This window comes from Phocoena phocoena, chromosome 3, assembly GCF_963924675.1.
Source record: "Phocoena phocoena chromosome 3, mPhoPho1.1, whole genome shotgun sequence".
NCBI classification, from domain to species: domain Eukaryota; kingdom Metazoa; phylum Chordata; class Mammalia; order Artiodactyla; family Phocoenidae; genus Phocoena; species Phocoena phocoena.
Window position 1 is genome coordinate 115,798,221 of NC_089221.1, and position 25,654 is coordinate 115,823,874.

The 25,654-nt window shown below is 37.8% G+C and overlaps 1 protein-coding gene across 1 annotated transcript in view; it reads left to right on the forward strand.

The window, feature by feature from the left end:
- The first annotated feature begins 958 nt into the window (after positions 1-958).
- The window catches only part of PKD2L2 (polycystin 2 like 2, transient receptor potential cation channel), a 40,719-nt gene continuing 16,023 nt past the window's right edge, over positions 959-25,654 (forward strand). The window contains exons 1-8 of the mRNA XM_065874531.1: positions 959-989; positions 1,682-1,783; positions 3,411-3,544; positions 5,457-5,713; positions 8,263-8,484; positions 17,986-18,214; positions 19,565-19,735; positions 20,054-20,235. Coding sequence (XP_065730603.1) covers positions 959-989; positions 1,682-1,783; positions 3,411-3,544; positions 5,457-5,713; positions 8,263-8,484; positions 17,986-18,214; positions 19,565-19,735; positions 20,054-20,235 — 1,328 coding nt within the window. The remainder of the gene's footprint in view (positions 990-1,681; positions 1,784-3,410; positions 3,545-5,456; positions 5,714-8,262; positions 8,485-17,985; positions 18,215-19,564; positions 19,736-20,053; positions 20,236-25,654) is intronic.

Genomic DNA, 25,654 nt, shown 5'->3' on the forward strand with positions numbered 1-25,654 from the left:
GACATGAAACAGCATTTATCAACATCACCCTACATCTCTTTCGGAGAAATAACAAAAGTGGCTTTATTTTTTACTTTCAAAACAGCTTGAAGGGCTTCTTAGCTGGCTACCCTGGGGCTTTCCACTGAATTCCTTTTTCATTTTCCTTTTTACCAACCGAAGAATCCCTGCCCCCCTCCGCCCCTCATATTCTGGCAGGCTTATGGATGCCTTAATTTACAACCAAATTTGGCCTTTTCTATAGCTGTTTACAAACCTTCTCACTTTTGCAAAGCTGCTGGGTCAGATGTGAGTCTGGGCTCCCAAAGACTACTGTTTAGGGCTACGCTTTTACATTATCACCGCAGAACTTTTTTTTTTTTTTAATCTATTTCAACGTTCTCTTAAGCCATATTGGGTGGAAAGAGGGGTGGAAGCTATTTCCAGCCAACAGCTCTCGATTACTAATAATCAGTATCTGCAAGCTGCAGCGGCGGAGTGGGGTCTTGGTTACAAATTCGGGCTTCGGCGTCGAGCAAACCTTGCCCCAACGGGCCTTTGGTAAGTAATTTATTCTCCTCAGTCTCTTCAGGTCTAAAACGAGGACAAAACACATACCTTTCAGGAAAGGGCGGTGTGAAGACTAAACAAGCCAAAAGATGTTAAAAGTCAAGAATGGGTGGCCCATTATAATTAATTACTACGATTTTTATGATTAACCCCAGGCCTAAAGCCAGGTTTGCCCTAGAAGTCGGTCCTCCGCAGGAGACAAACGCCACCACGCTCAGGCCCGCCTCACGCAAAGCCTTTCCGTAAAGGCCTCGGTGCGCAGGCGCGCTGGCATCTTCTAGCGCCGCTTGTTTCCCGTCTTGGAGGCTGGGGCTCGCGCAGACGCATGAGCTAGGCGCGCACCGTGTGAGTATCGCGCAGGCGCCGCCAGCCTGGGGAGGCGGAACGGGCGTTGTCGTCCAAGTTTGCCATGGCTGAGGCGTCCCGGTGGCACCTAGGCGGTGAGGGGTTCCTCTAGGGAGTGGGTGGGGCAGAGCAGAATGGGCAATTGCAAATATCCTGCAAGGAAGTCTGTAGCCCCACGTGTATTCACGTGAGAGATGACCTCCAGAACGGTTAGCCGTCGCCGCCTCCCCTTGAGAAGCGGAGAGAGACTGTGGACCCATTTCACAGGAAAAGTGAAGCCCTGAGGGAACATCTCGCCCCTTGCCGGAAGCTGGAGCTGGGCGCTGCCACATGCTGTATAGTGGCCTTCTCTAGGCCGGCCTTAGAAGGCCTTTGTTGATCTAGGGAGTAGTGGCCTTGGCAGAACCCCAGGCTGAGTCCTTTTACCCCCTCCAGCAGGAGCCAGCCATCCCAAGAAGCAGAGTTAACAGGAGGAGAAAACGATTAGGGACAGAGGAGGGGGTTTTGTTTGCTTTGTATTTTGCTTTTTCAGTTTAAAACAAGACTGGTGAGGAAACATCTGGGTTATAAAATTCATTATATACGGTCATAAAATGATTGCCCACTATCACCACGGGAAAATGTTAGTAATTAGTCCTTCTTCATAAAAGTGAGAGTAAAAACATAACCAGAAGCCATTGGAGCTTTCCTTCACACAGTGTAAGCAGCTAAAAGCGCCTGTGTTTTTCCATCCCTATTAGTTATATATATTATAAATTAAGGAAAATTTTTGTTTTATATCTCACAGGAACTCCAAAACATAAGCTGCATTACAGAAGGGAAGTAGAAATGAGAACCACACTTCAGGAGTCCTTACTCTACCTTATTTTTTTAATAAACTTATGTATATGTAAGTACACAGATGTAGATGAAGACACTGTTTGAACTAAGAAGTTATGTGCAGATGAAAAACAAAACATATGGATTTTATAAAACCATAGGCTTTCAGACTACTGAAACCTCTTAAAAAATAGTGACACATTTTAAACATCTTAAATTCATTTAGGTTGACATTATTTCCAGTTCTTAAGGGGCACAACTTTAGGTCACAGAAGTAATAAAAAGCTTTCATAGTCAACACTGATTGAATTAATTATTCCTTTCTGTTGGCAGTTCTGTCTTGAATATAGTTATTCCCTTGAGTTGCCAATTCTTGATTTCTTTTAGAGCGATACAGATACATTAGCTTTGCTCTAGTTTCATAGGTCAAACTACAAATGAGGCCTAAGAAGTTAGTCTTGATGTCTGCTTTGTTCTTTTCCCTGGCCTGTTGCAGAGTTAATAGTAAAATATGCTAGTTCTGAGTCACAGAAGATATGAATCAATGCAGATCTTTAGGGAGAACCAAGAAAACATCTCAACCTACATTCCTCCTATCTGTGGGTCAATATCATTGACTTAATCAGTATTAAAGAGCATTTTGTCTTTACAGCACCCAACATATAGTAGATGCAAGCTCACTGACTGGACTTATGTTGGTACAGCCTACATAGTGGCAATTATATATCGGTTAACTAATTAATTGGTATTGTAGGGGTGAGCTTGAGTCAGAGCTGGATTAAAAAGACAGCTTTAGCCAATCTTATAAATTAAGATATTTTAGATTGCTTTTTAACTGCTTATTACAAACCATTTGGGGAGTGGAAAAATATTTAAAGATTACTCATAATCCCATTATTCAGGGATTTTTTTAAAAAAACACCTTTTCATAACTAGGAAAAATTGGAAACAAATCTCCAACAGGATTTGTTTAATTTTCGGTATATACAGTGAAATAATATGCAACGTTAAAGAACGGCATAGGCTCATGTGTCCCATGGAATGATGTTGAAGATATATTATTTCTAAAAATAAAGGCCTTCTAGCAAAAAAAAAAAAAAAAGACATATGTAGTATATACCCTGCTCTAAAATGCACCCACCCACCCTTAGGAAGAGTGAGAAAGAATACTAGTTAATGTTCTTCTCAATCTTATCATGTGCCAAAACATAGTTTTAAATGTTCCACATGAATTATCTCACTTACTTCTCATAACAAAACTATGAGGTAGGAGATATTATCCCTATGGTGGTACTCAAACCATTATCTGTTTAATTTTAAAGTTCATAGCCTAAACTACTCACTATATTATGTTGCCTACTCTCAATATTGGGAAAAAAAACCCATCTTGCAGAATAGTATGTATAATGTGATCTCAGTTTTATAAAAATAAAGTTATTTTCTCTGTGAGTGTGTATGCATTTAGAAAAATCTGAAGAATATATGCCAAACCTAATTCTAGCAGTGGGATTACAGGAAACTTCTTCCTGTTTTGTATATTTCTATTTTCGTTTTTTTTTTATTATTGCTCTTATAATTAGAAAAATAAAATTGAATTTTCAAAACAAAATTGAGAACAAATTACAAGTACATTTTTAATCCTGATAAAAATTGTGTTTTTAAATGTAAATTTTTAAACAAAAAATTCTTCTCCTTAGTGACTTTTGGGATGGTAAACCCACATATGTATTACTTAAACAAAGTTATGTCATCTCTATTTTTGGACACGTCTGTGCATGGTGAAGAAAGAATCAACTTTAAGTCTATTCGCAGCATAACTGACTTTTGGAAGGTAAGATGTCATGTGACTGTGGATGAAGTAGCTTTAGGCATTGCATAAACAATCCCTTGGCACACATAGTAGGCACTTGATACATATTTATTGAAGGAATGAATAAAAATGTCATTTCTTTAAACTATTAGAATCAATCAACCACTAAGTGTTTATTTCGAACCTGTGTTCTCAGTGTGATAGAGTTCTTATAACTTTAAAACAGTGATATTTGTCTTTTTAACATTATTGTTGCATTTGGGAAATAGATTTATGCGGGAGTTACGATCCAAAGTCAGTCTAAAATTGTATACAGTGAAAATTACCATTAAAAATTCCTTAAATTGGGCTTCCCTGGTGGCTCAGTGGTTGAGAGTACGCCTGCCGATGTAGGGGACACAGGTTCGTGCCCCGATCCGGGAAGTTCCCACATGCCATGGAGCGGCTAGGCCTGTGAGCCATGGCCGCTGAGCCTGTGCATCCAGAGCCTGTGCGCCACAACGGGAGAGGCTACAACAGTGAGAGGCCGCGTACCGCAAAAAAAAAAAAAAAAAAAAAATTCCTTAAATTGCCCATAAATTAAAATATATGTGATTTTGGTATACAGGCCTATACTCTTGTGTGTGTGTTACAGTAATGTACAGTATATAATAAAGAGTACATTTACAAAATATAATTTTATAGTGTTTTTAATTGCATAAGAGTATCATTCCTTTAGCATTAGAACAGACTTGTTTTTTCTGTTACACTTAACTTAGCAAGATGTTCACATTATGAGGAAAGAACAATTAAGGGAACAGCAGTTTCAGGTATCCCATGTCACAAACATTGGGACATACAAGGAAGAGGTAGGGAAGGCTTTCCAGAGGTGATCACAATTCAGTTGAGTTGTTTTTTTTTTTTTTTTTTTTTTTGCGGTACGCGGGCCTTTCACTGTTGTGGCCTCTCCCGTTGCGGAGCACAGGCTCCGGACGCGCAGGCTCAGTGGCCATGGGTCACGGGCCCAGCCGCTCCGCGGCATGTGGGGTCTTCCCGGACCGGGGCACGAACCCGTGTCCCCTGCATCGGCAGGCAGACTCTCAACCATTGCGCCACCAGGGAAGCCCTGAGTTTTAAAGGATGAGTAACAGACCATCCTAGGAAGAAAAAACGATATGTACTATAAGTAATTCATCATGTGGAGCTATGTTTGGCATTATAGGCATATAGGAGATGAGGTGGAAAAGACCAAACTATGAATTGAACAGAGGTCTAATCATGAATGCCATGCTAGGAATTTGAAACTTATCAAGGAGACAATGTCATTTCCTGAGAGTGAGAGAAGTGTGAGATAAGGCAAATGATTAGAAGTCATTGGTTTAGGCCAAGTGAAATATGAAAGAATGATAGGAAATTTTCCCTGAGACAAGAAGTGGAGCCCGACTGCTTCTTTTTTACTGTGCTGTCTTGAGGTATGTACGTGGCCAATGGCAAATAAGACAAAGGCAGGAAAGAAAAAAATGAACCCTAGGCTTAGGATCTCTTAGAAGGAGCACATAGTGACAGAGACAGAAGCAGTCACCACCGCCAGAGTTGGAGAGGAAAGGGGGGACACAGATAACTTTGAGGTGAAGTCATGAGTTGTGGCTATGACCAGTCCTGATATTCATGTATTGTGGGAGAGTTTTCAGTATACCCCTCAGAGAAGGAGGGTTATGGAACTAAATGAGTTAATACCCGTAAAGTGCTTAGAGCAGTACACAGTAAGTACTCAGGAAATGTTAACCATTTTCGTTATCATCATCAACATCATCATTTACCATTACCATTATTAATGGTGGCTTGGCTAAAATCACTGATTTTTATATTCTTATGGATAACATTATGAATGTAGATTCTGTTATACACTTGACATGAAATATTTTTCCCATAACATTTATTTTTCTATATGAAGTTTATGGAAGGACCCCTTTTGGAAGGCCTGTACTGGGACTCATGGTACAATAACAAGAATTTGTATGACTTAAAGAACAGCAGTCGCATCTACTATGAGAACATACTTTTAGGAGTCCCCAGAGTCCGTCAACTAAAAGTCCGCAACAACACGTGCAAGGTCCATTCATCCTTTCAGTCCTTGATGAATGAATGTTATGACAAATACACTTCTGAAAATGAAGATCTGTCTGATTTTGGCCTTAAATATGATACTGAGTAAGTAGTATAAAATTACATGTAACTTTTTCTAGCAGTTACCATTGTATCTTCAAACAATTGTGAAAACATATTTATTTTCCAAATAATACCAACAGGGGCCTGGCAGGTAAGGAGACTGTTTCAGTAATAGTATCAAAGGAAGACTCCAAGATGCAATGTTTAGAAAAGGAAGAGTAAACCTGGTTTTTTTTTTTTTGTTTGTTTGTTTTTTTTTTGCGGTACGCGGGCCTCTCACTGTTGTGGCCTCTCCCGTTGCGGAGCACAGGCTCCGGACGCGCAGGCTCAGTGGCCATGGGTCACGGGCCCAGCCGCTCCGCGGCATGTGGGATCTTCCCGGACCGGGGCACAAACCTGTGTCCCCTACATCGGCAGGCAGACTCTCAACTACTGCACCACCAGGGAAGTCCACAACCTGTTATTTTTTTTGTTTACCAAAGGATGTGAAGTGTTTTTTTTCCAACTGTGGTAAATGAAGTGCTAAGTCATATTGGACACAGGGCAAAGCGCCCATTTTTGCTTTTACAAAACTCAATCAGCTTTTCTGGCTCTGGCAAGATGCCCTCAAACACATTCCAAATGCTTCTTGGGATCCCTAGGGAGTGTCTTTGGCGTACTCTGTTGCTTTCTTACTCTGGCTTACTTCAGTGATATCTTCTATTGTTGCCAATGTTGGAAAGGGGCAGTTATATTTTACAGACACTGCATCTGATGATACCCGCCAAAGATCTTATGGCCTTTGTTCTCCAAAGTGGCTGAGGCTAATGCTAGTATAGACTCACGTCTACACTTTATATTGAAAATGTAAAAGCCCAAAGCCACTGACACTACCTCCCCTTAACACAGAAGCTGCTGGTATCATTGCTTTTAAGGTCATATGAAAATCATAGAGGCAAAAAATATATCTTTTTAAAAATTTGATATTTATCAGTGATGAAATATTTACAAAGTCCACCCTTTCCTACTCATAATTCCCACTCCAGAAGCAGCCACTTTTAGTTGTTTCTTCTTGTATATACTTCCTATTTCTGAATAATATGCTTATACTATTACTTGATTTTATAGTTTTATATATCTATTGTCTCTGTCATGGAAAGTGTCTGTCATATATCCCTCTTATGCCACTCCCTCCACATACACACTTCCTGTTCCTCTTAGCCTGTAGTTATACTGTAATTTTTGTTAATCATTAGTCGATGTTTATTTTATAAATATGAACAGTGATTACATTTCCTTTCTTGAACAACTACCTCTCTACCCCTAGGATTGATCATTGCTTTGTGGGTTTTGTTGACTTATTTTTTCTTTCTATGAGTTTTGGGTGTTCTTGAGGGCAACAAAGTGATTGTATAATTCTTATAAACCTAATAAATTCATAAGTATGGTGACACATTCTCTTAAATATTATACTATTATAACAGTACTACACACTATTTCCCTTTCATGAAAAATTACAAGATAAGTCAACTATTAATTACACATTTAAATTTGATCTCAAGACTAATCTGTTAAGTATTCTAATATTCCAAATTTTCATAACAACTACAAATAATTTAAATACCAAAATTAACATTATGGATTTAGAATTTTAATACGTGTCATTTCCTGACAAACAAAATAAGAATCAATTTGTGCTTGTTTTTCTTTCTAAAATGTAACGTTCATTAATTAAAACCAGTATAAAAAATTGGAAGTAGGAGAGGGTTGGTGTAATAAATGTTCTTGTTTCAGTTTAACAATCATATGGAAAATGCTCAAACATACAACTATGGAATTTTCATTAAAAATGAGTATTTTATCTTAGTGTTGTCACTTTTCTCTTCTCTGCTGAAAACAAACATGGTGTTACTAACAGAAAAACAAGTTTAAGCAGAGCATCTTTGGATAATTGTTCAGATCTGTTTTAGGAGACTGAATAGAGACTAAAATGAAGAATCAAAGATTTACTTTTTGATATTGCATAACTAAGTTAAAAGTAGAAAGAATGGAAACAAAATTTAGTTATACAGATTTTACTTTGTGTACTTTCATTAAAATAAGATACCTATATAACAATATAGACATTGTAACAAAGTTTTTATTTATTGGGCATTTATAAATGGTATATGATCGTTAAAACACAGACTGTGAAGCATCCTTTTCCCCATACTGAGACAGATATTTCTGAATCAAAACCCTGGATATTTTTGTCCTACTCAAAGACTAGAGATCTCGTCAGATAACAGAGACAACATGTTAAAGAAAAAATCCGTCATTATTTTCTAGATTTCAAGTTCCCTGAAGCAACAGATGGATTAAAAAAAATTTTTTTTCTCATCGTATGTAGTCCAGTATGTTGCCCACAATAAGCACTAAACAATGAAACCATATTCAATCTTAATCCTTTTAGCTTAATCCTTAACTCACCATCTTACTTCAAAATTACTATAATACTTATGAACTTAGTACTTTTTTTTAACTACTACTTTCAACCAAAGGTTAACTTAAATTCTTAGATACTTCTCCGTCAGGCTTTCTCATCTCTCCACTATTCTTTTTATATCTAACAGATGGAAGTACTCTGCTCCTATTATCAACTCCCCTTGGCATTGGGGATTTACTGGTGTTTACCGAAATGGGGGATATATTTTCACTTTATCAAAATCAAAATCTGAAACCCTAGACAAGTTCATTAATCTTCGAATGAACAGCTGGATCACAAGAAGCACTAGAGTTATTTTTATTGATTTTTCATTATACAATGCTAATGTAAATCTGTTTTGCATCATCAGGTGAGTTACTCAAAACCTCTTATTAGTATACTGAATTTAAAAGGCACCCAGAAAAAAAAAAAAAAAAAAAAGGCACCCAGAGCCCTCATTAAGGTTTCCAGTTTGTGCATGTTTGTACTGAGATTAAAATCATAAGCTCCAAAATAAATATAATGTAATTCTTCCAATAATGATAAAGAAGAAAGAGCAACATCATATTCATTGTTTCAGGATATGTTCCAGAACATGGAGAATTACATACAATAGGTTAGTTTTATATTGCTTAAGCGTATGTAGTCTTATTTATTGCCATTCTGCAGTTGGACATATCTAACATTTAGTCCTAATGATTTCTTCCTTTAAATCAGATCATTCAAATCTGTTGATTTCCTTTCAGAATAAGCTTCTTTATTAAGTTACTCATTTTCGTCTCAAGAATGAACAATTTAAAATTCAAACAATATATAACAGTAGCCAGCATCCTAGAAATGATTACAGCTGATGGTGATTTGCAAAAATAGCCCCAATTCTTCACATCTTTGCCATGTAAATTTGCAGTGACCTGTCACCCAGGGCAGGGTGCACTGCCCCAGAACTTGATACTGGGTTCAACCAGGTGACTTTCTTTGGTCAATGGAATGTCAGCAGATATGATACAAGCAGAAGCTTGAAAAGGGTTTGTAAATTAAAACTTGCCCTCTTGCACTTCTGCTATTGCATGAGAAAGACGTGCCTGGGCTAACCTGTTGGACCCAAGAAAAAGATGACAGACATCCCCTCTCACAAGGAGGAGGACAGAGAACCAACCAAAGAGAAAAAATTATTTCTGTAGGTCTGATTACCTTAGGTAATCTGCCTAACCTGGACCATGCTATTTGGCTTAGGCCTGGGTTCTAGAATCAAACACTGTCAAAGCAAATAGGATTACTGTGATTGAATCTGCCTGGGGATTGAATTGGCTTCTGCAAAGGGATCTGAGAATGGGTGAATGCCTGATACAATGAGGGTTCTGTTAGAAAGGAGGAATGGGATAATGAACACTAGACAGGCAAACAATAGTGTCCACTAAGTCTCAGTGAGCCACTTTTTTCTCATGAGTCTTATATTTTTACTCTGGAATATGGAATTGGCATTTACTCTGATAGGGAAATTTTTCCCCTGTGCAACAGTGATGGTGAAACATAATCATGGCCTTTAAAATTTGTAAAAATGAAAACAAATGAATTACCATCAGCAGCCAATGGACATTTTACCTTTTATGTTATAGTATTTTCTTTCAGGGAATCAACTTCTTACCAACATTTCCACCCTTCCCGATAGTCCTGGTAGGGATAAAGTGAAGAATACGAATCACTTCTATGTCCTAAGTAAGAATAGAAACAGTGGGGTAATTGGCTTAAAGTCGTATGAAGAACTCCTTGTAATACTAGATTAAGTCCATACTTTCTGTCTCTAGGTTTTGTGCTTATTCTATGTTACCTTTAATTTTTTTGCATATTTATTTATTTATTTGTCTCTGCTGGGTCTTAGTTGTGGCATGCAGACTCCTTAGTTGCAGCATGCATGTGGGATCTAGTTTTCCCACCAGGGATCGAACCCAGGCCCCCTGCATTGGGAGCACAGAGTCTTACCCACTGGACCACAAGGGAAGTCCCATCTATGTTACCTTTTAAAATGTTATTTCTTAGAAACTTTAGCAGATTTTGAAACTTTTAATTGGTAGTATATCTAATCAGTAGTTGTATGGGAGCATATTCCTTACACTAAGACTTTATCCACTTATTTTTCCCTTTGTACACATATCTGGCAAACTAAACTGAATACTCATCATTTTTTGCTTTTTGTTTACTAGTCTACACTTCAGATCAAAATACTGAGTTTCTTTCACTTCACTCACTTACCCAACATTGCGCACATACTATACACAAGGTGTAAAAACAAATTCCTGTTTTCTATTTGTTAACTGGTTGTTTTGTTCTTGGTTTTGGTGGTTTTTTGCTTTTGGGGCCACACCTTATTCCAGTACCAATAAGATTTGCTAATATCTTTAGGTAGGAATAATTACATCATGGCATTGTGATAGAGATGCTGGCTCCTTAAATTACTGTCAATTCTTAATTATCTGCAGTTGTGGAGAACACTAGAAATACAGTGAACTGCCTCAAAATCTTTTTATATTTAGTATTGGAATTAATTTTTATATTTCTATTTGCATATAGATCTTTGTATCCAACATCCAGTGCCTAAAGTGAAACAGAAAACATTTGCTTTAGTAAAATATGTTATCTTGACATTTAGAAGCAAGAAGTATCTCTGATAAGCTAAAGGGGGAGAGTGTATTTCCCTCCTCTGAAATATTAAGAAATTATGTATTTTGTGGGGGGAGTCCTGACTAATAACAGTAACTAACAGTATAGCATGTTCTTGAACATCATCTTCTTCTCCTGTAGGGATAAATTAGTATCCCAGTTATGAATGAGCAATCAAAACACAGAGTAAAATGAATGTCTAGCTAAAAATCACATCTTTCTTTCCCATTTACATTGGTCTTTGACCACTGGGAATTTTCAGAGTACCAAAAAAAAGTGGAGCATTAAAAAAGAAGTAATGGAGGAAGTGACGTCATGCCAAGGGCACTGGCTCCCAGAGGCGCAGGCAGGAGGTGGGGGGCTAGGGCTCTTTGGCACCTAGGTTGAAACTAGTTTTGTGTGCCTGAGGTCTCAGCTGGGAGACTTGAAGACTGGGTCTGTGATCATCTGAAGGCTCATCCACTCACAAGTTGAGTGGTTGATGCTGATGGGTGCTGAGGAACTCCACGTGATATTTTCACATGGACTAGTTTGCACTTCCAAAGAGCATGGTAGATGAATTTGAAAGGGTGAAGACCAGAAGTAGATTTGCAATATTTTCCTTTGGCAGAACAGAATTCCATTAGAGCAACTTTCATTGTTAGAGGAGAGAGAGAGAAGCCTCATTTGTTGACGTCACTTGGTTCATGAAGCCTTTACCTAGAAGTGAAGCTGCTGAACAAACCTTGAGAAGAATCATCTCCTGCTTCAATCTGCTGCTGGATAGGAACTAATCAGAGAGACAGAGAGGCAGAAGACGGAGAGGACGGTGTCCAAGGCTTTCGTGATCACAAATCTCACCTCCACTCCAACTCCCTTTATACTTTTCTTGCAAAAATAATAATATAAATAAGGAGGTGGTGGGGTTTCCAAAAACAAAAATCATAACCTTCAACCATCTGGGGAAGGCAAAAATCCCATCCACCTCAACTCGCAGTTTGAAAGTAAAGTTGTACTGCACACAATCAGGATGTTACTTAAGAGTGCTCTTAAAAGAACATATGGGGCTTCCCTGGTGGCGCAGTGGTTGAGAGTCCACCTGCCGATGCAGGGGACACGGGCTTGTGCCCTGGTCTGGGAAGATCCCACATGCCACGGAGCAGCTAGGCCCGTGAAACATGGCTGATGAGCCTGCGCGTCCGGAGCCTGTGCTCCGCAACGGGAGAGGCCACAACAGTGAGAGGCCCGCGTACCACAAAAAAAAAAAAAAGAACATGTGTGTGGCTGAAGGGTCATGGTGCTCTGGAGTGGAAGAGCCGAGTTCAGGACATTGGTCCACCAGAGACCTCCTGGCTCCATATAATATCAAACGGCAAGAGCCCTCCCAGAGATCTCCATCTCAATGCTAAGACCCAGCTCCACTCAACGACCAGCAAGCTATAGCACTGGACACCCTGTGCCAAACAACTAGCAAGACAGGAACATAACGCCACCCATTAGCAGAGAGGATGTCTAAAATCATAATAAGGTCACAGACACCCCAAAACACACCACCAGACCCAGTCCTGCCCACCAGAAAGACAAGATCTAGCCTCATCCACCAGAACACAGACACCAGTCCCCTCCACCAGGAAGCCTATACAACACACTGAAATAACCTTAGCCACTGGGAGCAGACACCAAAAACAACGGAACTACGAACTTGCAGCCTGCGAAAAGGAGACCCCAAACACAGTAAGTTAAGCAAAATGAGAAGACAGAGAAACACACAGCATATGAAGGAGCAAGGCAAAACCCCACCAGACCAAACAAAGGAAGAGGAAATAGGCAGTCTACCTGAAAAAGAATTCAGAGTAATGATACAAAAGATGATCCAAAATCTTGGAAATAGAATGGAGAACATATAAGAAATGTTTAACAAGGAACTAGAAGAACTAAAGAGCAGACAAACAATGATGAACAACACAATAAATGAAATTTAAAATTCTCCAGAAGGAATGAATAGCAGAATGAGGCAGAATGCATAAGTGACCTGGAAGATAAAATAGTGGAAATAACTACTGCGGAGCAGAATAAAGAAAAAAGAATGAAAAGAATTGAGGACAGTCTCAAAGACCTCTGGGACAACATTAAATGCAACAACATTCAAATTATAGGGGCCCCAGAAGAAGAAGAGAAAAACAAGGAACTGAGAAAATATTTGAAGAGATTATAGTTGAAAACTTTCCTAATATGGGAAGGGAAATTGTCAATCAGGTCCAGGAAGTGGAGAGAGTCCCATACAGGATAAATCCAAGGAGAAACATGCCAAGACACATATTAATCAAACTATCAAAAATTAAATACAAAGAAAAAATATTAAAAGCAGCAAGGGAAAAATAACATACTAGGGAATCCCCATAAGGTTCACAGCTGATCTTTCAGCAGAAACTCTGCAAGCCAGAAGGGACTGACATGACATATTTAAAGTGATGAAAGGGAAAAACCTACAACCAAGATTACTCTACCCAGCAAGGATCTCATTCAGATTCAATAGAGAAATTAAAACTTTTACAGACAAGCAAAAACTAAGAGAATTCAGCACCACCAAACCAGCTTTACAACAAATGCTAAAGGAACTTCTCTAGGCAGGAAACACAAGAGAAGGAAAAGACCTACAATAAGAAAGCAAAACAATTAAGAAAATGGTAATAGGAACATACATATCGATAACTACCTTAAATGTAAACGGATTAAATGCTCCACCAAAAGAAATAGAGTGGCTGAATGGATACAAAAACAAGACCCATATATATGCTGTCTACAAGAGACCCACATCAGACCTAGAGACACATACAGACTGAAAGTGAGGGGAGGGAAAAAGATATTCCATGAAAATGGAAATCAAAAGAAAGCTGAAGTAGCAATTCTCATATCAGACAAAATAGACTTTAAAATAAAGACTATTACAAGAGACAAAGAAGGACACTACATAATGATCAAGGGATCAATCCAAGAAGAAGATGTAACAATTGTAAATCTTTATGCACCCAACATAGGAGCATGTCAATACATAACGCAAATGATAACAGCCATAAAAGGGGAAATTGACAGTAACACAATCATAGTAGGGGACTTTAACAACCCACTTTCACCAATGGACAGATCACCCAAAGTGAAAATAAATAAGGAAGCACAAGCTTTGAATGATACATTAAACAAGACGGACTTAATTGATATTTATACAACATTCCATCCAAAAACAACAGGATACACTTTCTTCTCAAGTGCTCATGGAACATTCTCTAGGATAGATTATATCTTGGGGCACAAATCAAGCCTTGGTAAATTTAAGAAAATTGAAAGCATATCAAGTATATTTTCGGACCACAACGCTATGAGAGTAGATATCAATTACAGAAAAAAATCTGAAAGAAATACAAACACATGGAGGATAAACAATACACTACTTAATAGCCAAGAGATCACTGAAGAAATCAAACAGGAAATTAAAAAATACCTAGATACAAATGACAGTGAAAATACGACAACCCAAAACCTATGGAATGCAGCAAAAGCAGTTCTAAGAGGGAAGTTTATAGCAATACAATCCTACCTCAAGAAACAAGAAACATCTCAAATAAACAACCTAACCTTACACCTAAAGCAATTAGAGAAAGAAGAAAAACAACAAAAAAAACCCCAAAGTTAGCAGAGGAAAGAAATCATAAAGATCAGATCAGAAATAAATGAAAAAGAAATGAAGGGAACAATAGCAAAGATCAATAAAACTAAAAGTTGGTTCTTTGAGAAGATAAACAAAATTGATAAACCATTAGACACACTCATCAAGAAAAAAAGGGAGAAGACTCAAATCAATAGAATTAGAAATGAAAAAGAAGAAGTAGCAACTGATACTGCAGAAATACAAAGGATCATGAGAGATTACTACAAGCAACTAAATGCCAATAAAATGGATAACCTGAAAGAAATGGACAAATTTTAGAAAAGCACAACCTCCAAGACTGAACCAGGAAGAAACAGGAAATATAAACAGACCATTCACAAGCACTGAAATTGAGACTGTGATTAAAAATCTTCCAACAAACAAAAGCCCAGGACCAGAATGATTTACAGGCGAATTCTATCAAACACATAGAGAAGAGCTAACACCTATCTTTCTCACACTCTTCCAAAATATAGCAGAGAGAGGAAGACTCCCAAACTCATTCTACGAGGCCACCATCACCCTAATACCAAAACCAGACAAAGATGTCACAAAGAAAGAAAACTACAGGACATATCACTGATGAACATACATGCAAAACTCCTCAACAAAATACTAGCAAACAGAATCCAACAGCACATTAAAGGATCATACACCATGATCAAGTGCAGTTTATCCCAGGAATGCAAGGATTCTGCAATATATGCAAATCAATCAATGTGATACACTGTATTAACAAAATGAAGGAGAAAAACCATATGATCATCTCAATAGATGCAGAAAAAGCTTTCAACGAAATCAACACCCATTTACGATAAAAACCCTCCAGAAAGTAGGCATAGAGGGAACTTTCCTCAACATAATAAAGGCCATACATGACAAACCCACAGCCAACATTGTCCTCAATGGTGAAAAACTGAAACCATTTCCTCTAAGATCAGGAAGAAGACAAGGTTGTCCACTCTCACCACTATTATTCAACATAGTTTTGGAAGTTTTAGCGATAGCACTCAGAGAAAAAAAACAAATAAAAGGAATCCAAAACAGAAAAGAAGAAGTAAAGCTGTCACTGTTTGTAGATGACATGATACTATACATAGAGAATCCTAAAGATGGTACTAGAAAACTACTAGAGCTAATCAATGAATTTGGTAAAGTAGCAGGATACAAAATTAATGCACAGAAATCTCTTGCATTTCTATACACTAATGATGAAAAATCTGAAAGAGAAATTAAGGAAACACTCCCATTTACCATTGTAACAAAAAGAATAAAATACCAGGAATAAATCTACCTAAGGAGACAAAAGACCTGTATGCAGAAAACTATAAGACATTGATGAAAGAAATTAAAGATGATACAAATAGATGGAGAGATATACCATGTTCTTGGATTGGAAGAATCAACACTGTGAAAATGACTGTACTACCCAAAGCAATCTACAGACTCAATGCAATCCCTATCAAACTACCACTGGCATTTTCACAGAACTAGAACAAAAAATTTCACAATTTGTATGGATACACAAAAGACCCCAAATAGCCAAAGCAATGTTGAGAAAGAAAAACGGAGCTGGAGGAATCAGGCTCCTGGACTTCAGACTATACTACAAAGCTACAGTAGTCAAGATAATATGGTACTGGCACAAAAACAGAAATATAGATCAATGCAACAGTATAGAAAGCCCAGAAATAAACCCACGCACATATGGTCACCTTATTTTTGATAAAGGAGCAAAGAATATACAATGGAGAAAAGACAGCCTCTTCAATAGTGGTGCTGGGAAAACTGGAGAGCTACAGGTAAAAGAATGAAATTAGAACACTCCCTAACACCATACACAAAAATAAGCTCAAAATGGATTAAAGACCTAAATGTAAAGCCAGACACTGTAAAACTCTTAGAGGAAAACATAGGCAGAACACTCTATGACATAAATCACAGCATGATCCTTTTTGACCCACCTCCTAGACAGATGGAAATAAGAACAAAAATAAACAAATGGGACCTAGTGAAACTTAAAAGCTTTTGCACAGCAAAGGAAAACATAAACGAGACGAAAAGAGAACCCTCAGAATGTTAGAAAATATCTGCAAATGAAGCAACTGACAAAGGATTAATCTCCAAAATATACAAGCAGCTCATGCTGCTCGATATCAAAAAAAACAAAAACCCAATCCAAAAATGGGCAGAAGACCTAAATAGACATTTCTCCAAAGAAGATACACAGGTTGCCAACAAACACATGAAATGATGCTCAACATCATTAATCATTAGAGAAATGCAAATCAAAACTACAATGAGGTATCACCTCACACCAGTCAGAATGGCCATCATCAAAAATCTACAAACAATAAATGCTGGAGAGGGTGTGGAGAAAGGGGAACCCTCTTGCACTGTTGATGGGAATGTAAATTGATACAGACACTATGGAGAACAGTATGGAAGTTCATTAAAAAACTAAAAATAGAACTACCATATGACCCAGCAATTCCACTCTTGGGCATATACCCTGAGAAGACCATAATACAAAGAGTCATGTACCACAATGTTCATTGCAGCTCTATTTAAAATAGCCAGGACACGGAAGCAACCTAAGTGTCCATCGACAGATGAGTGGATAAAGAAAATGTGGCACAGGGCTTCCCTGGTGGCACAGTGGTTGAGAGTCCGCCTGCCGATGCAGGGAACACAGGTTCGTGCCCCGGTCCGAGAAGATCCCACATGCCGCAGAGTGGCTAGGCCCGTGAGCCATGGCCACGGAGCCTGCGCGTCCGGAGCTTGTGCTCCACAACGGGAGAGGCCACAACAGTGAGAGGCCCACATACCGAAAAAAAAAAAAAAAAAAGATGTGGCACATATATACAATGGAATATTACTCAGCCATAAAAAGAAACAAAATTGAATTATTCAATTGAGGTAGATGGACCTAGAATCTGTCATACAGAGTGAAGTAAGTCAGAAAGAGAAAAACAAATTCCGTATGCTAACACATATATATGGAATCTAAAAAAAAAAAAAATTGTTCTGAAGAACCTAGGGTCAGGACAGGAATAAGGACGCAGACGTAGAGAATGGACTTGAGGACACAGGGAGGGGGAAGGGTAAGCTGGGACGAAGTGAGAGAGTGGCATGGACATATATACACTACCAAATGTAAAATAGCTAGTGGCAAGCAGCTGCAACGCACAGGGAGTTCAAAGCGGTGCTTTGTGACCACCTAGAGGGGTGGTTTAGGGAGGGTGGGAGGGAGACGCCAGAAGGAGGGGAATTGGGGATATATGTATATGTATAGCTGATTCACTTTGTTATACAGCAGAAACTAACACAACATTGTAAAGCAATTACACTCCAGTAAAGATGTTAAAAAAAATAGTAATGAATTGAGCCCATAACCCTGAGAAAACATATTTTGTACAAAATAAGTGATTAAAGTACACAATATCACTGACTAGAAATATCAATCACGTTAGGTACTGAAATATAAATCCTTGAAATGCAGTGACTTTCACAAACCTCATTTTACAGATTGGTGGCAGAATTCCCTGCAACTGGAGGAATACTTACTTCATGGCAGTTTTACTCTGTGAAGCTCCTTAGATATGTTAGCTACTATGATTATTTTATTGCTTCCTGTGAAATCACATTTTGTATTTTTCTTATTGTCTTCACAACACAAGAAGTCCTAAAAATAAAAGAATTTAAATCTGCCTATTTCAAAAGTAGTTGGAACTGGCTAGAATTACTACTTTTGGTGGTAAGTATATATTCACAGATATGGTTGAAGGGAATCACATCTGAACCCACCAGTGAGAGAGGTTTAAAAAGCACCTCCCTCATCCAGGACTTATTTTAAAAGCTTTAAGTATCAATAATAAAATGAACTGTCATAATACATACTAATGGTGTGCCTCCAAAAGGGAGAAATCTACTTTTTTCTCTCTGATTTGGTCCTTGGCAGGACTAGCATAAATCTAGAGGAATAAGTGATTCCATACGTATTATGATTTAGTGGGCACAGTAGGTCTCCCTACTCCCACTCAAAAAAATGTATTCCTCTCAGGGCCTCATATTGAAAATAATGATTCTTTTGGGGCAAGGTCCTTTAAAATGTACTCTTGTATGTTGCCTAAATCTGCTTTCCTCTTTACACTGAATTTTTAAATAGGCAAGACAAGCCTAGGCAGAATACTGAAGGGGGGATAAGGTTTGAGCAGCCAGAGCGTAGCTTGTAGGCACAGAGGATGCCACCAGGATTGGGGAAATAATCCTTGAAGAAACTCCAAAGACTGCCAGTTGTTATCACTGGAAAATACTAAAATAAACATAGAGGTGTGGGTAGGGTGGAACAAATCGTAAGAGCTTGGTCTTAGGAACAATGAACAAATATTCTGGCTTATACAACCTGATCTTTCACTCTCATTGGCCCTTAGTTATAGTCAATCCAGTATGTATATATATATATATATATATATATATATATTTGTTTCTCAAAACCAAATTGAAAGTTTCTCAGAGTCAGAAAGTGTGCCATCTACCTCTCTGGTAACCACAATAATGCTTAACATAGGGTATAGCATTAAATGTTTAACTGAGTATTTTAGGGAAGAGAAATCAAAGGAAAATTTTCATGACAGTTAGAAAACTCTGGTACCTAAAATAATCTGGTTCTAAAATCCTCTTCTAAAAGAGTTGTTAAGAAGCTCTAAAGGGGTTTATTTTTTTGGAGCTGTAAAAAATTTTTTCTTGGAGTGTTACATAGTGAAAAATATTAAACTCTTAGGTATCATGTAGTTATATGGAGCAGAAACTCTTACAGTCTAGTCAGAATTATATAATCATTTTATACATTTGTGTTTTATGACTCAAAGAAACAAAAAGTCATATAGATCAGGACAGCCAGGCAGTCAGTATTTTGCTACTTTTATGATAATTATGCTACCTTAAACTTCTATAAATTGAGGCCTACTTTCATTTATGTAAAAACCTGTCTTATCTCTCCCTCCCTTTTTGTTGAATTTTGATGAACTTTTTCATGTGTTTATTCATAAGCTGCAGGAGATTTAGATGTAATCTCTAATTTAACCCTTCTTATTTTCCCATTTAGTTGTGTTTTGTGGCCGTTTTCCTCAACTCATACTGTAATATACAAACTTTTCTCTTGCTTGGACAACTGTTAAAAAGTACTGAAAAATATTCAGACTTCTATTTCCTTGCACACTGGCACATTTATTACAACAATATAATTGCCATAACCATCTTCTTTGCATGGATAAAGGTATTTATATTTTATCAGATATAACAGATTAGATATATTTTATTAGATAATAAAATGGGAACTTAAACTACAAAGTTATGAAAAAACAAAAGGATATTCTTACCTATACAGTAATTTTTTTATACAGTAAATTTTAAAGTAGTTTGGCTTTGTAATGATCGCCAGCGAATCCTCAAACACCCCAACTGTCATGAAGCATCTTTTTTTTTTAATGAAGCATCTCTTTTAATTTCAAGCAGATTTCTTCTGAAATTAATTTACTCTAATCATTATAATTTTTAATATTCTCCTATTTCAATTAACTTTGTTCTTTTTCAGATATTCAAATTCATAAGCTTTAATAAGACAATGTCTCGGCTGTCATCAACCTTGTCCCGCTGTATCAAAGACGTAGTAGGATTTGCCATCATGTTTTTTATAATATTCTTTGCTTACGCTCAGTTAGGATTTCTTGTTTTTGGATCACAAGTTGACGACTTTTCCACTTTTCAAAATTCCATGTAAGCTCTTAGCATAAATGTAATTTATGCAGTTTTATCCAGTTTATAACAAAAAAATCATGAAAAGGCCTATAAATACTGACATAAGCTTTAATAAATTAAAAAATGGTTTGATATTTTCACTGATGGCTAAATATCTGTCACACTCAAAGTACAGTTAGGCATTGAAAGATCCAAATGGATGGTGTTATCCACTTTTCAAGTGTTACCAGGTCAAGCTAGAAAAATATTTTTTTACTTTTCAATAGAAGTGAAAATTTTATCTAAGATAAAAGAAACTGGCTCCATGTCTCTGTAGTATTTATTCTCTGGGCAAAAGAAATCTTAAGTGTTTTCTTTAGAGGGCTCTACCTTTAGAATCCTTTTATTGATATTGACCTGATTATCCTTTGCTGATCTGGCAAAGCTGAATTTTAAAAATAGCTTTATACACGTAAAACAATCAGCAGATAACTAACTTATAGAACTGATTAGGTAGAATCCCTAGAAAAATATTGTCTTTAAAAGTGAATAATTTTAATAAATTTACTTTCGTTTTTGAGTAGGTAAAACAAGTTCTGTCTGTGTAAAAAAATTATGATAGTCTAAAATATCAGTTCTCAAAATGTGTCCTGTGCAATCTAGACCAAGAAAGACCGTCTGGGGGAAATGGCTTCACTTTGCCTCACTCTCGGAAATTCGTAGTGCATGGTAACATATGGCTCTGAGAAAAACTGCAATAACTTTCCCTTTAGTTAAGAATTCCTCAAACTTGTCCATGGCCCTTTTACTCAATTTGGGGTAAATTCTGGTCTGAAAAATTTCTTAGGTTGCCCTCTTTTCATCATCCACACGTAAATACTGTATTATCTAAGTACCAATTAATTGCATGGAATTTAATAATATTTTTCTGAATAACCCTTTACTAAATTAGTAGTGGAAAGAGTGGACTAGCAACCAAGAGGATATAATTCTACTTTCCAATTCTGCCACTAGCTATTTAACTTTTCTAGACCTTAATTTCTTTATCTGTAAATGAAGGGGCTGGACTAAATCACTCCCAAAGGTCCTTTCCAACTTCAAATGACCTATAATTTGAAGTCTGATTACCTTATCGAGAGTGAATAATGTTTGCAGTTCCAACAACTTCTTGGTCCTTTCCTAGGATCTTAATTCAAGTGTTAATAATAAAACTAAGTAGTATTGGACATTAAATATAAATGTAGTAGTTTACAGAACCTTGGAAATTTGTGTTACTTTGTATAATGGGAGGAAAGAAAGTATAAGGCACAAAGTAAACAGATAGAAAATTTTGAAATGGATTAATGAGGGGGCTTCTGCTTTTGGTAATGATGTGCTAGGTTATTCAAATCAACCTCTTCACAATTTAAAAAGCTGGATGAAATATAGGAAACATTTAAGAACTAACAAAAAATTGAGTGGCCAAAATCAGAAAGCAAGAACCCGGAAAAGTACACTCAGCATCCGAAGCTACTTCTGCCCTGAAGGCTTTTTTTTTAAAACTGATAAAAATTTTAAATTGTGTATAAAACATAAAATTTACCATCTTAACCATGTCTTTTTTTTTAACCGTTTCTAACTGTACAGTGAAGTACATTCATATTGTTTAATCATCACCATCATTCATCTCCAGAAATCTTTTTATCTTGCAAAACTGAAACTCTATACTCATTAAACAGGAACTCTCCATTTCCCTCCCTACCCCTGTCCCTGGCAACCATCATCCTACTTTTTGTCTCTATGATTTTGATTACTCAAGATACATAGTGGAATCATACAGTATTTGTCCTTTTGTGACTGATTTATTCCACTTAGCATAATGTCTTCAAGATTCAACAATGTTGTAGGATATGTCAGAATTTCCTTTTTGAAGCTGAATAATATTCCATTGTATGTACATACCACATTTTGTTTATCCATTAATCTCTCAATGACACTTGGGTTGCTTCCACGTTTTAGCTATTATGAATAATGCTATGAGAACATGGTGTACAAATCTCTTTGAGATCCTACTTTGAATTCTTTTGGGTACATACCCAGAAGTAGAATTGCAGGATCATATGGTAATTGCATTTTGAATTTTTGAGGAACTGCTATACTGTTTTCCACAGTGGCTATTCCATTTTACCTTTCCACTAACAGTGCATGTTTCAATTTCTCCACATCCGTGTCAAAAATTGTTATTTTCTGGGTTTTTTTTTGATAGTAGCCATCCTAATGGATGTGAGGTGATATCTCATTGTGTTTTTGATTTGCATCTCCCTACTGATTAGCAATCTTGAGCATCTTTTCATGTGCTTATGCATATGTTGGTTCACTTGATGGTATCCCACAGGTCCCTTAGGCTCTGTTCACTTTTCTTGAAACGTTTTTCTTTCTGCTCCTCAGACTCAATAATTTCAATTGCCCTATCTTCAAGTTCACTGATTTTTTTTCTTCCGCCTATTCAAATCTACCTTTGAATCTCTCTAATGAATTTTCATTTCAGTTATTGTACTTTGCAGCTCTAGAATTTTTTTGGTTTCTTTTTAGGTTTTCTATCTTTTTATTGCTTTTCCATTTTGTTCATACATAGTTTTCTTGACTTACTTCATGTCTTCTTTTACTTCTTTGAGGATCAGCGTGAGGTATAAACTTAAGGTCTTCTCAGGTCTTTTCTGAGCCTGTGCCATTCCTTGGGCATGGATGGTGACTGTCTAATTTCCTCATATATGCAGTTGTTGTTTTTTTTTTAATGTCCTAGTCTTTTTTTTTTTTTTTTTTTTTTGGCTGTGTTGGTTCTTTGTTGCTGCGCATGGGCTCTCTCTAGTTGCGGTGAGTGGGGGCTACTCTTCCTTGTGGTGCATGGGCTTCTCATTGTGGTGGCTTCTCTTGTGGAGTACGGGCTCTAGGCATGCGGGCTTCAGTAGCTGTGGCTCACAGGCTCCAGAGTGCAGGCTCAGTAGTTGTGGTGCACGGGCTTAGTTGCTCCATGGCATGTGGGATCTTCCTGGACCAGGGCACAAACCCGTGCCCCCTGCATTGGCAGGCGGATTCTTAACCACTACGCCACCAGGGAAGCCCCATGAATGTCCTAGTCTTTAATATCTGGCTCCCAAAGGGGAAAAAGAGAAAAATGAAGGAGGGAAGAGCATTGGGCCTCTCAATCCCAAGGACATTGCTTCAGCTGGAGAGGGAGGGGCTTGCAACAATGCAGGGAGATGCCTGCCTCTGTGATCAGAAGCAGCAATCAGCAATCAGAACACAGACCCTGGTGTCTAGACAACAGGGTCCTTCTTGTCCACCCTGGCTCCCACAAGCTGTGTACAAGCTGCTCTAGAAATACATGCAGGGCTACCTGCCATGGGCTGGGGGGTAGGAGATGGGTAGCTGCTGCCAAACTAAAAGTTTAAATTGACCCAAACTGCCCAATCCTTTCCTGGAAGTTGTAAGCCTTCAACAGACTCCAGAGTTCCAAAATAGTTTCATCAGAAAGATTATGCCACAGTGATTGTTGTCTAGGTGGTGAGACAGATTCCTAGTGCTTCTTAATCCATCTTCCCCAAAACCTCCACCATGAAGGCATTTTTGCTGATCCAGAAGAAACAGTTGAGAAATTGTGTTTCTAGTTACCTCTCAAGGAGAAGACAGAAGACAAACCCAAGGCCTGTGTGTGTGTGCTGGGGAGTGGGGTTGGGGGAGAGGAGGAGTGTCTATGTCTCCACACATAAAGCAGGGAGCCTGAAGTGCTACAGCCTCAAGTTAAAAGTAAATCCCTCCGTGACTTGACTTGAAGTCTGGGTTTAGTCACCTAGGTATCCAGAGAACCTCATGTCTTGAATTTGGATTAAGATGGTCCCAGGCTGGAATGCCCATATGCACTTGCAGACACACACACAAAAATACCTCTCTGGAGAAATATATTTCATCCTAAGCCCTTCCTTCAAGTATAATTTACTGCTCATGGTCAAAGATAACTTGGTACATAAGGAGGAAAAATTCATAAGCAAGAACCAGCAGATACAACAGACAACAGAAACAGACTCAAAGACTTCAAATATTGGAATAATCAATAAATACTATATTTAGAGAAATAAAACACAAGTCAGAAAATATCTTTAGAGAGAGAACAGGATAGTGTAAAAAGTGACATACTTGAAAAAGTATCAAACAGAATTCTAGAACTGAAAATTAAAGCAACTGAGATTAAAAGCCCAGTTGACAGGTTTGATAGCAAATGAGACATAGATGAAGAGAGAATGAGTAAAATGAAAAATAGGTGAGAAAAAATTTTAAAGTGGCACAGAGAGGCAAAATGTTCAGAAAATGACAGAAAGGGTAGAATGAGAAGGCCTAATATATGTTTAACCTGAATTACAGAAGACGACACAGTGGAATAGAGGCAATATTTGGAGAAGGCTTAGGAATACCTACCACCCAGTCATGCCTGCAAGTGAGAGACTGGGAAGTCAGATTAAGCATAAATGGTACATTATTATGAAACCGTCTGTAAGCTATTTTAATTCAACAAGAGAGAACTGTAGAAAGTTAACAGAGGTATCAAGAAGTTAAAAAACAGTGTTTTCATTCAGTATAATCCGTATCCTGAAGAGTCATGGTGTTCCTTTTAGCTTGGGGAGGGGGAGGGGAAAGGCATTTGTAAGTCTCCAGTTCCTATGTGATTATAACCATTCAGAAATTGCTTAGGTTTTCGTTATTCACACTATTTACAGAGCAGAGGTATGTGGACACTTTCTGGAGAGGAGAAATGCTGACTTGAACTTATATAAACGCAACTTAAGGATAAAAAATTAATTTAAAAACACTAAAACAGAACCTCATATTCTCCTATGCCAGAGAGGAAAAAAAATTTTTTTGATTTACTGAGAAACTTTGGTCTCCTAATTCAGCATTTTTCCTTCTATCTTGTGTAGAAGAGCATTAGAATCCAGTATTAGAAGCTGGATAAACACTGTATGTATGATTTAGTCAGGTCTCAGGTACTGAGGATGAAATTCCAGAAAACTCTGAGTCCTAGGACTCCAAATAGCTGATTTCTTTGAATACATTTTCTTCCTTCATTGTACATAGTCCTATGCTCCCTTCATGTGATTGGCAAAAGCAACAAGGAACAAGAAACATTCTGCCCTTTGACCAATCATGCAAAGTGTCTACATACTATTAAAAACTCCTTCCCAGATCTCCCCTTAAAATAAAGAACTCATGGGCTCCCCTGGTGGCGCAGTGGTTGAGAGTCTGCCTGCCAGTGCGGGGGACGCGGGTTCGTGCCCCGGTCCGGGAGAAGCCCACGTGCCGCGGAGCGGCTGGGCCCGTGGGCCATGGCTGCTGAGCCTGCGCGTCCGGAGCCTGTGCTCCGCAGCGGGAGAGGCCACAACAGTGAGAGGCCTGCATACCTCAGAAAAAAAAAAAAAAAAGAACT